This window comes from Balaenoptera ricei, chromosome 13 (genome assembly GCF_028023285.1).
Source record: "Balaenoptera ricei isolate mBalRic1 chromosome 13, mBalRic1.hap2, whole genome shotgun sequence".
Lineage (NCBI taxonomy): Eukaryota > Metazoa > Chordata > Mammalia > Artiodactyla > Balaenopteridae > Balaenoptera > Balaenoptera ricei.
The window spans coordinates 15,792,156-15,804,700 of record NC_082651.1 but is presented as its reverse complement, the minus strand read 5'-3'; the positions used below and the strand labels follow the sequence as shown (position 1 = coordinate 15,804,700).

The 12,545-nt window shown below is 41.4% G+C and overlaps 1 protein-coding gene across 9 annotated transcripts in view; it reads left to right on the top strand.

Annotated features, from left to right (window-relative positions):
• The window catches only part of USP39 (ubiquitin specific peptidase 39), a 29,590-nt gene that overhangs the window by 15,529 nt on the left and 1,516 nt on the right, over positions 1-12,545 (top strand). For all 9 annotated transcript variants that reach the window (XM_059942787.1, XM_059942786.1, XM_059942789.1 and 6 more), the window contains 3 exons: positions 387-575; positions 5,918-6,060; positions 11,619-11,754. In XM_059942787.1, the coding sequence (XP_059798770.1) occupies positions 387-575; positions 5,918-6,060; positions 11,619-11,754 (468 nt within the window). The remainder of the gene's footprint in view (positions 1-386; positions 576-5,917; positions 6,061-11,618; positions 11,755-12,545) is intronic.

The following is a 12,545-nucleotide window of genomic DNA, read 5'->3' as shown; positions in this document are numbered from 1 at the left end:
CTCAGTAGTTGTGGCTCACGGGCCCAGTTGCTCCGTGGCATGTGGGATCTTCCCAGACCAGGGCTCGAACCCGTGTTCCCTGCATTGGCAGGCAGATTCTCAACCACTGCGCCACCAGGGAAGCCCAAAACTAGATGAGTTTTTAAAAGAGTCTGGTAAAGAGTCTGGTATTTAAATAAAATCTCTCTGAAGATGGAAGCCCGGTTTTTGTATTAATCTAAACAGGTACAACTGCACGTGAAAGTGCCCAGTCTATTGGGCACCCCTCTTGGTTCACTTCAATATTAAATGAAGTAAATGTAACAGAAACATCGTTTCTTTCTACCTGTGGTGTTCTCCACTCTGCTCACACTCCTTCCCCCCTTTTCCTTCTCCCTCACTGCTAGCCAGCAGAAGAAAAAGAGCAGCTGCTCCATAATGATGAATACCAAGAGACGATGGTGGAGTCCACGTTTATGTACCTGACGCTGGACCTTCCTACTGCCCCGCTCTACAAGGACGAGAAGGAACAGCTGATTATCCCCCAGGTGCCGCTCTTCAACATCTTGGCCAAGTTCAACGGCATCACTGAGAAGGTAGCCCATTAGCACACCTGCCCTGCTGATACCCCTTTCTCTCTCTTGACGTTTTTCTTTTTATACTTGGAAATTGCCACATGTATGTAATGCGTTTATTTTAAAGTGTATTGTGTTTATTGAGCCTCCCAGACTTCCTGGTGTTCACCTCCACCTCTTAACTTGAGTTACAGTGCCTCTGGGTAGTATGGAGAAAGGAAGGGGGTATTTAGGATAGTAGAAACTCACGAAAGTACAAAAGACTCCCGTCTTTTAAAAAACAGGACATCAGTATTAAAGTGGAAAAAGAACAGAACTAAAATACAGATACAATGAAAAAATTTATTCTTATTCTACCATCGCTCTGCATCAAGTTAAAGGTTTCTTTTTATCTGCTGAGTTAACTGTTTCTTGGTTTAATTCCCTTCTTCATCCTAGACAAATTTAATCCTTTTTGATTCTTCTAAACTTTTTAACTTTGGTTCTTTTTTTTTAACTTGATGCCTCATTCCAAACCCTTTCTGCTCTCTTTTTTAGTTAAGGTTCATTGGTTTTCAGATAGTAAATGCCCATTTCTCCCCCCCACTCCCATCCCCTCCTCTCGCTCTCTCTCACACACGCACACGCACACGCATAGAGATAGGTAACCTAAAATATCTAGCCTGTTTCTTTCTTTCTTTTTTTTTTTATAAATTTATTTATTTATTTATTTATTTTTGGCTGTGTTGGGTCTTTGTTTCTGTGCGAGGGCTTTCTCCAGTTGCAGCAAGCGGGGTCCACTCTTCATCACGGTGCGTGGACCTCTCACTGTCACGGCCTCTCTTGTTGCAGAGCACAAGCTCCAGATGCGCAGGCTCAGTAGTTGTGGCTCACGGGCCCAGTTGCTCCGCGGCATGTGGGATCCTCCCAGACCAGGGCTCGAACCCGTGTCCCCTGCACTGGCAGGCAGACTCCCAACCACTGCGCCACCAGGGAAGCCCTCTAGCCTGTTTCTTAGGCTCATTTCATTTTGGGGAGGCAAGAGACCTTGGGGCTCATCTAGTTCAGTTTATTTTATTTGGTTTTAGTTTATATTGGTTTTAAATGACAGAGCTGGGGATTTTTTCATCTGACTTTTTCAACTATGCCGCATGGTCCCTATTATTACTGTGTGTTCAAATTTAAGTAATATTAAGATTCCCGTGGACCTTCAGTATTGATTTAAGTTTATTGTTATTATAATATTACTTAAATTAGTATAAACATCAATGTTGGTATAAGCTTTTTATACCTACAGCTTTTAGGCACGTATTAAATTATAACAAACTTTTATACAAACAAAACTTTGAAACCAATACAATTGGTTAATAGTGCTCTTGTAATGTGAGTTTAGCTAAAACCTTGCTGTGTGAATGTGGTACTGATGTCCAGGGTGAAATCCTTCCCCCCAGTATTTTCTCATAAATTCCAGAGAAACCTTTTCAAGTTAGGCTATGACATCATTTAGGTGTTAAATCTGTCTATCCTTCACTACTCTGAGATAATTAAAAATAGTGCCTCTTGATGTCAACTTGTTCATAGACACAGATGTGGGCAGTGAAATCTCTTGGCATTTACTTGATTAAAAATTTTTCTTTGCTTTTAGCACAGTATTTTATTTCAGTCACGCAGAGATGAGTTACTTCATATCACCAAAAAGACATTTTTTTCCAATAGTGCTTATACCCTTAAATGATCAGAAGTTTACTTAAAAGAAGGTGTGGCTGTGGTATGTGTGCTAGAGCTGGAAAGTTTTTATTTCTCCAGCGCTGTCAGGTTACTCATCATATGGCAAGGGAACTTAGTTTTTTAAAAAGTAGCAGTTCTGGGCTTCCCTGGTGGCACAGTGGTTAAGAATCTGCCTGCCAATGCAGGGGACACGGGTTCAAGCCCTGGTCTGGGAAGATCCCACATGCCACGGCGCAACTAGGCCCATGAGCCACAACTACTGAGCCTGCGCGTCTGGAACCTGTGCTCCGCAAGAAGAGAGGCCGCGATAGTGAGAGGCCCGCGCACCGCGATGAAGAGTGGCCCCCGCTTGCCGCAACTAGAGAAAGCCCTCGCACAGAAACGAAGACCCAACACAGCCAAAAATTAAAAAAAAAAAACAAAAAAAAAACCACACACACAAAAAGTAGCAGTTCTATGGAGATACAGTTCACAGCACCATATAATTAAGCTATTTAAAGTTTACAGTTCAGTGGTTTTTTCCTACATTCACAGATCTTTGCAGCCACCACCAGAGTCAGCTTTAGAACATTTTCATCATCGATGTTTTTTATCGCCCTTTAGTTATCATTCCAACCCTCTTGTCTCCCCCAGCCCTAGACAACTGCTAATCTACTTTCTGCCTTTATAGATTTACCTCTTCTGGACATTTCATATAATATGTGGTCTTTTGTGATTTGCTTCTTTCACTTAGTATAGCGTTTTCAGGGTTCATTCATGTTGTAGCATCTATCAGTACTTCATTCCTTCTTGCAGCCAAATAATATCCTATTGTATGAATACACCACATTTTGTTTATTCATTCATCAGCTGATGGACATTTGGAGTTGTTTTCACCTTTCTGCTGTTATGAATAATGCTACTATAAATACCAGTCTACAAGTTTTTGTGTGGACATGTTTTCATTTCTCTTGGGTGGGTATTGGGGAGTGGAATTGCTAAGTCATATGGTAACTCTTATGGTTAGCCATTTGAAGAACTGCCAGACTGTTTTCCAAAGTGGCTGCACTATGTTATATTCCTACCACCAGTGTATGAGTGTTCCAGTTTCTCTACATCTTCACCAATGTTCGTTATTGTTCATCTTCTAGATTATAGGAATCCTAGTAGGTGTGAAGTGGTATCTCAGTATGGTTTTGATTTGTATTTCCATGATGACTAATGATGTTAACCATTTTTTCATGTGCTCATTGGACATTTGCATATCATCTTTGGAGAAATGTTTATTTAGATACTTTGTGCATTTTTAAGATTAGGTTATTTATCTATTTATTATTATTGAGTTGTAAGAATTCTGTATATAATCTAGATACCAGTCCCTTATCAAATGTATGATTTGCAAATATTTTCTCCCATTCTGTGGCTTGCATTTTCACCCTCTTGATAGTATCATTTGAGGCATAAAAGTTTTAATTTTGTTGAAATACTGTCTAGTTTTTCCTTTATAGCGTGTGCTTTTGTTGTCATATGTAAGAATCCATTGTTAAATCCTAGGTCATGAAGATTTACTCTTGTGTTTTCATCTAAGACTTTTGTAGTTTTAGCTCTTACATTTCAGGCCTTTAATTCATTTAAAGTAAATTTTAGTATATGGTATAAAGTACAAGGTACAACTTTATTCTTTTGCATATGACTGACTGTCTGGTTGTCCTAGTACTATTTGTTGAAAAGACTATTCTTTTCGCATTGAATGGTATTGGCACCCTTGTTGAAAAATCATTTGACCATAGACACATGGGTTTATTTCCGGACTCTCAATTCTATTCCATTGACGTATATGTCAAGACCACAGTCTTGGTTATTACTGCTTTGTAGTTAGTTTTGAAATCAGAAACTGAATCCTCCGACTTTGTTCTTTTTCAAGATAGTTCTGGCTATTTTGGGTTCCTTGCAATTCCTTGCACGTTCAAATTTGAGGATCAGCTTCTGGATTTCTACAAAGAAACTAGCTGGTATTCTGACAGGGATTGTGTTGAATCTGTAGATTAGTTTGGCGATTATTGCCATCTTAATAATAGAAGTCTTCTGATTCATAAACATGGGATGTTTTTCTATTTATTTATCTTCTTTAATTTCTTTCAACAATGTTTTATAATTTTCAGAGTATGTTTTGAACTTCTTTTAAGTTTATTCCTAAATATTTTATTCTTTTTGATGCCATTGTAAATGGAGTTGTTTTCTTAAGTTTAGTTTTGGATTGTTAATTGCATGTGTGTAGAGATACAGTTGATTTTTGTATATTATTTTGTAACCTACAACCTTGCCAAACTTTTAAAGTGGATTTCTTAGGATCTTCCACATACAAGATCATGTCATCTGCAAACAGAGATAGTTTTATTTCTTCCTTTCCAATCTGGATGCTTCTTATTTGCTTATTTAAGTTTTATTGCCTAATTGCTCTGGCTGGAACCTCTAGTACGGTGTTGAATAGAAGTGGTAAATGCAGACATCCTTATGTCGTACCTGATCTTAAGGGAGCACACCCAGGCTTTCACCAGCAAGTATGATGTTAGCTGTGGATTTTTCATAGATACCCTTTATCAGGTTGAGGAAGTTCTTTCTATCTGTAGTTTACTGAGTGTTTTTCTCATGATAAGGTGTTGGATTTTGTCAAATGCTTTTTTGTGTCTAATGAGATGATTGTATAGTTTTCGGTTATTGCTATTTATTGCCTTATTATTTTATTAATATGAAATGGTACATTACATTAATTGATTTTTGGATGTTAAGCTACCTTTGTATTCCTGGATAAATCATACTTGGTCATGTATAATTGGTGTATAATTCTCTGTTGTTTATGTTGGAATTGGTTTGCTAGTATTTTGTTGAGGATTTTGGCATCCATATTCATAGAAATATTGATCTATAGTTGTCTTTTTTTGTGATGTGACGCTCCAGAGAGTGATGGTGTCATTGGTATTTCCTCTCTGATTATGATTAGTCTTTCATTCCTATCTCTTAGTTTTTACTGTGCTACATTGTGTTTGTGTTAAGGAAAAGTAAATATATGTTCACTAGCTTTTAAGCCTCTTGGGCTGAGGAGAATGTCCTGGGCCCCCACCACTCCATCCCCTCAAACGTGCTGAGTGAGGCCTCACTCAGTAAGTGTTGCCCACCAGATCGCACCTGACCCACCAGTCTCGGGGCCTTTGAGGAGGAAGGAACGTGGGATGTCAGTTGACAGCTGTGCTGGAAAACCCTCAGTGATGAGGGGCTCCTCGCCGCCTCATAAGTGCCTGTTCCACAGTGCATGCGTCTAATGGTCAGGAAGCTCTCCTTTATTTTGAATTAAGTGAGACTCTCATGGTTTTTAAATTCTGAGCTTTTAGCAAACCCTCTTTTTCACTTGACATTTTTGTTTTCCTTATAGAAAGGAATATCCATGTTACTATGGTTGGAGTTCAACAGTATGATTGTGTGCTGGCTGAAATGCGGCCCACAGTTGAGGTATTTTAGCCGTAGCTAAACAGCTATTCCTCAGCCTTGTAGGTGGTTTCTGGGATCAGGTGTCTTCTGAATTCTACATGTAAGGCAAAATTATATTAAAAAACCCCAAACAAGCCAAGACAAAACTCATGTCCCTGCTCTAATTTGATAATTTTCTTTTCTCTCTCTAGGAATATAAGACTTACAAGGAGAACTTTCTGAAGCGCTTCCAGCTCACCAAGCTGCCTCCATATTTAATCTTTTGTATTAAGCGATTCACTAAGAACAATTTCTTTGTGGAGAAGAATCCGACTATTGTCAACTTCCCTATTACGTGAGTGTTCCCCTCCTTCACTTCCTCTTAGGGGGCATGAGCTTGAATTTCTTTTTATATCTTTGTGCCACTCTTAGTTTTGGACTGTCTTAGTTGGAGATTGCAAGGCACCTACCTACACTACATAAGTTAAGGGTTTTTATTGGAAGGATAGAGATATTTCAGGGGCCTCAAAGATGGATGTTTCCCTGGAGGCAATTCCTCTTTTATCTTCTCTCCTGTTGCTTGCTGGGAATTGTAGTCTTTCAGTAAAGGGAAGAACAGTTGGTAAAAGTAGGGTAGGACAGGTAGGATTCTCCTGGCTTTGAAGATAATCCTGAGCAGTTAGTTAGTCCATCTGTTTGCTGGTCATTGCATCTTGTATGCTGTAGTTAAGGAGGGACAGTGGGGATGACTAGATTTGGCTTGCTTTCTTGGGGCCCTACTACCTTATTTCTTCCCTAGAGGATAAAGTCTGAAATGTGTTCAGTTTCTCCCTATTGATGAGGAAGGTATACATTTTGATGTATAGTCTTATTTTTAATTGACCATGCAGTTGTCCTTTTGCAAACATTTATGAGTGTTCTAATGGGAAACTTGGAGGAGTCGCAGAAGCCTCCTGCAAGACCCTGTTGGGGGTAGACAGTTGGTTTCCAGTTCTCAAGAGACATGGTTTTTCACACTCTGAAGATGATCTCTCTGAGAACCCGGAGAAGCCTGGTGGCAGGGCTGGCAGGGAGAAATGTGGGTCTGTGTGTGGGCGTTTAGATAAGGTAAGAGCGGAGCACTAAGGTGGTTTCTTACTGAGAACGATTTGGATGGCTGGATGATAGGATTACCATGCTGTAATAGCTCAGGAGTGTGGTGTTTTTAAACCTTAGAAAGTAGTTTGGGAGCTGTAATGGGCAAATGTTCATCTTCTTCTCTTGTCTTTCTACCTCCATCGCCTCCATTTTCCAGATGCCCAGACTGTTCCAGGACTGCCAGTGTTCTCCTTTGAAAATAGTACCGGTTTTTTTTTTTTTTAATAAATTTATTTATTTTATTTATTTATTTTTGGCTGCCTTGGGTCTTCGTTGCTGCGCGCAGGCTTTCTCCAGTTGCAGTGAGCAGGGGCTATTCTTCTTTGCGGTCGCGGGCTTCTCATTGCAGTGGCTTCTCTTGTTGTGGAGTATGGTCTCTAGGTGCGCAGGCTTCAGTAGTTGTGGTGCTTGGGCTTAGTTGCTCCGCGGCATGTGGAATCTTCCCGGACCAGGGATCGAACCCGTGTCCCCTTCATTGACAGGCGGATTCTTAACCATTGCGCCACTAGCGAAGTCCCAGTACCGGTTCTTAATTCTGTGTAGTGTTTAAGAGGGTAGCAACTAAAATTAAAGAAGTCTGAGTTCTGTGCCGTCCTAGCCATGTGGCCTTGGGCAGGTCATTTGCATATTCTCTCCTGGATTAAATGAGAAGCTTGGACTAGATGAGCCCTAGGGGTCCTTCCAGGTGTAACATTTTATTGTTTCTGGTTCCATCATCACCAGGACTCTGAGAACAGTGAGAGGTGAGGAGAGAAAAGCTTTGTAGTTAGGATTACAGGAGAACTTCTTTTTCTCTTTTCACACACTTTTCATCCTGTTCTTCTCTAGTATCGTGTTTGTGTGACAAGTAGAATGAAATCGGGGGACATGAAGGCCAGCTCTCTGCCAACTTGCGTAGGACCACAGAGAGGCTTTCCTTGAAAGTCTGTGGATCAGAGTTTTAGTTCAGAACTGGGCTTTTGTGAATTGCCACAGTCACCAGTTTGTTCCTGGAAGGAAGGAGCGCCCTTGACTCCAGGGCAGCTCCAGAGGAAGAACTATGTGTTGGTGGTAGTTCCTGCTCAGTCACCACAGAAATTTCCTTACTCCGGCAGTTTCTTTTATATTGGACCTGGAGTATGTTTATTTTGCCACCAGTTGCATTTGGATTTTTGGTAACTGTGACTTCGGTAGTTTGTCTTTCAGAAAGCTTTGGAGAAGTTGAGAAAAAGATTACATCTCAACCAGTCAGCCTTTTAGAGAACATCAAACTGTGCGACTGATTCTGGAAACCTGTACTTTAATTACTTTGTGCACTGTCATTACTTTTAGACTAATACGGTTCTAGGTTAGCCAAGGTCCCTGCTTCTTGAAGAGGACCCTTATCAGACCTAATTCTTCTCCTGTGTTTTATTCATAACACATCTTCTTTTTACCAGAGATTGATCAGACTTGCAGGGATTAGGGACCCTTTGCTCATTTGGAGATAGGATTTCTGGAGCACAGGTTTCAAGTTTCACTTCCAGCCAGTTAGGTGGTCTCAAAATAGGACTGTTTTGATTGGCGGATGAGTATGGTTTGCTCCGTTGACTGTTTTCTAAAACAAAATGATTTAACATGTATTTATTCCCTTTTGTCACTTAAACAGTTTCGGTTCAGTCATGGAAACTTGAGTATAAATACTTCTGAAGATTTCTCTAGGACTCATTCAGAGAAGTCTGAACAGCCGTTGTTAAAGCTGAGAAGACAATACAAGAAGTCAGTTTTTGGCAGCCAGGAGGCATTTATAGAGCTCACATGGGTTTCCTCGGACTCATATCTAAATTTTCTTTTATCAGTGACTGTTTAGGGAATTCCGTGGTGGTCCAGTGGTTAGGACTCAGCGCTCTCACTGCCAGGGTCCGGGTTTGACCCCTGGTGGGGGAGCCAGCATCCCCTCAAGCTGCGTGGCGCGGCTGCCAAAACAAAACAAAACATCCAACAAAAAGCAACAACGAATGTTTGATCTGTATGGGACACTGTCAGTCTGTAGAAATAAATAGCTATCTTGAACACACAGAAAGTTACATAATATAGTTAGAACAAAGTTGTTTATTAATACATGGTTTGCATTGAAAACTTTTTGTATTTTTGGAGAGATAATATATTCATAGTCTAAAATTCAAAAGGAGATACATATCTGGAAGTGACCACTGGATGTGACCACTATTAGCATTTATTGTAAATCCTTCTAGAGATGACATTACTGTGTTTTGTGTTTTGAGTGGTAGCACATCAGACAGTTCTACAGAGATTAGAAATAGGATATAATCTCTCTTATTCTACATTGTATTTAAATTTTTATAAATATTTGTAGGCTACAGAAGGTTGTATTTTTCCTGAAAATAGTATAGTTAGCATTCTCTTAATATTCATGTTAACTGTCAATCTACTTCCCTATTTAGCTATTTGAAAGATCTTAGTAATTGTCATGTAGTCTTCACAGTAAGCATTTATTATATAGCTCTTGACTTCGTAATAACTGGTGTACATGTATATACTTCAACTGACAGAATTCAACAAATAAAACACAAAAGCAGGTTTTATTCTAAGTACATCAAGAATGCTTCTCTATATTTTAAAAAATGAATGTCCAGGTATTAAAAATAAATTTTATATTTCTAAGTCCCAGTTGAAGGAACCTAGTCAGTAGTTTCTTTTGGCAACCAGAACTGAGAAATTTGGAAGCTGTGGGGTAGCCTGTGTGGGTTCCATAAAGAAAGAAAGCTGGGTGGGAAAAGAGTAAAGCTGATGTCAAAGCAGAAAAGAGGGCAGGTAGCTCTCGGATCTTGCTGCCTCTCCAGTGCGTGGTTTCAGCTGCATTTCCTAGTCTGAAACCCTTGAATTAATACCCCTTTTGTGCTTAAGCTACCTAGGGTGGATTTTTGTTACTTGTAACCTTTTGCTTATTTAACTAAAAGAAAAACAATCAAATAAAGAAGCAAGGTTCCAGAAGATCAAAGAAAAAAATAAATCGGATTGATCTGCCTGATTTGCCATATTGAAATTGTTACAGTGATTATATACAGTGACAGCCCACATGATCATGTGATCAGACTTTCATAGCCTAAGGCCAGAGACCAGGTGTCCCCTTGACACTGCAGCTACAGCTGATTCCCAGATAGGGCAGAGGGTGAGGCGGTTACACTTGTTCTCATCTCAGAGGAGAAGGTGACTCTCATTCTCATAGAGGAGCCCTAGGTTATGTCACCTGCTTTAAACTCAAACACAGCTCTGAGGTGGCAGAGCCCCGATTCCAGATCAGATCTGAATGACTCCAGGCCCTGCACTTTTGACGGCTAGGAATGCTTTTTTTTAGATTTTTAAAAAATTTATTATTTATTTATTTATTTTATTTATTTTTTTAAAAAAATTTATTTATTTATTTTATTTATGGCTGTGTTGGGTCTTCGTTTCTGTGCGAGGGCTTTCTCTAGTTGTGGCAAGCGGGGGCCACTCTTCATCACGGTGCGCGGGCCTCTCACTATCGCGGCCTCTCTTGTTGCGGAGCACAAGCTCCAGACGCGCAGGCTCAGTAATTGTGGCTCATGGGCCCAGTTGCTCCGCGGCATGTGGGATCTTCCCAGACCAGGGCTCGAACCCGTGTCCCCTGCATTGGCAGGCAGATTCTCAACCACTGCGCCACCAGGGAAGCCCATTTATTATTTATTGATTGGTTTATTTATTTATTTTGGCTGCGCCGGGTCTTAATTGCGGCACATGGGATCTTTTTTGCTGCGTGCGGACTCTTTTTTATTTTTTTTTCCTTTTTAAAATTTATTTATTTATTTATTTATGGCTGCGCTGGGTCTTCATTGCTGCACGCGGGCTTTCTCTAGTTGCGGCGAGCGGGGGCTACTCTTTGTTGCGGTGCGTGGGCTTCTCATTGCGGTGGCTTCTCTTGTTGTGGAGCTCAGGCTCTAGGCGCACGGGCTTCAGTAGTTGTGGCACACAGGCTTAGTAGTTGTGGCTCGTGGGCTCTAGAGCGCAGTCTCAGTAGTTGTGGCGCACGGGCTTAGTAGTTGTGGCTCACGGGCTCTAGAGTGCAGGCTCAGTAGTTGTGGTGCACAGGCTTAGTTGCTCTGTGGCATGTGGGATCTTCCCGGACCAGGGCTCGAACCCGTGTCCCCTGCATTGGCAGGCGGATTCTTAACCACTGCACTATCAGGGAAGCCCCATGTGGACTCTTAGTTGCAGCATGCATGCAGGATCTAGTTCCCCAACCAGGGATCAAACCCAGGCCCCCTGCATTGGGAGCATGGAGTCTTTCCCACTGGACCACCAGAGAAGTCCCTAAGCATGCTTTTATGTTTTACTTTTTATTTATTTATTTTTTTAACATCTTTATTGGAGTATGATTGCTTTACAATGGTGTGTTAGTTTCTGCCTTACAACAAAGTGAATCAGCTGTACACATACATATATCCGCATATCTCCTCCCTCTTGCATCTCCCTCCCACCCTCCCTATCCCACCCTTCTAGGTGGTCACAAAGCACCGAGCTGATCTCCCTGTCCTAAGCATGCTTTTAAAGTGTGCTTTTCCCATAGAGCCAGTCTTTCCAGTTTGACTCATTTTTATGGCAGATTATATGAATTTCCACAAACCTGGGCTCCCATGGCTCTTCAAGCCCACCTAGATCCAGGGTCCTGAAACAGGGTTCCACAGCTTCACGGCCCATTTGGGTAAGACAGTTAACCTCTACAGGGCTAACCTAGTAGGCTTTGTCTGATCTTCACTTTATTTTCATCATCATCAGAAATGTGGATCTGAGAGAGTACTTGTCTGAAGAAGTACAGGCAGTGCACAAGAATACCACCTACGACCTCATCGCCAACATTGTACACGACGGCAAGCCCTCTGAGGGCTCCTACCGGATTCATGTGCTTCATCATGTGAGTGGGGCTGACTTCTCATGGTGCAGTGGCAGGAGCAGGTGGGGTTCCTTTGGCATTTCAGAGGGCGCTCCTTTCAGTTTGCTCTTCTTATCCTTGACTTTGGGATTCTGCAAGTAATAGAGCTGACAGTGGTCAGTTTAAGGCAATGGTTCTCAATTCTGGCTGCACATGGGACTCCCCTGTGGGCAGATTTTAGACTCTAAACTACTGGAATATCCAGAATATCTGGAATATATCTGTCTTTGGCATTTCTTAGAAGTTTGGATGGGTGAGGCTGGTGAGTTTCCAGAAGTGCCTCTGCCATAATCCAGAAACCTCTTTTCCCCCTTGTTTATGGAAGCATGAAGTAAGGTAGGTTTTGCGTATTTGTAGCACTGTTTTTTTAGGCCAAAGGAAACAGGTTAGTATGGTGGACAGTGTCCACCAAGGACACTTTTTCTTGACTAACTTGCTGTGTCCTCTGGGACGGGGGGTGGGAATGTCCACTTGTGGTTAACACTGCACCTCCTAAGTCAGTGTGTCTATTCCGTCACTTCTGAGCAGCAGGGATACATCTTAGGTGAGGAGTAGAGGACTTCCTCTTCTTTCTCTTTATTGTCCTTAAAAGGCGAACAGTGTTTGAGACTCCGTTGTACTTCAAGGAGTCCTCAGCAGGAATTGAGTTTGCCAAGGTGAACATCCTAAAAAGTCTTTAAATTGAATGATGCCCAGCAGAGGCCATGCACCCTTTTACGTTCAGCTCTTGCTGGGTGATGGTCTAGTGACTATTCTGATTTTTCTAGCTTTCA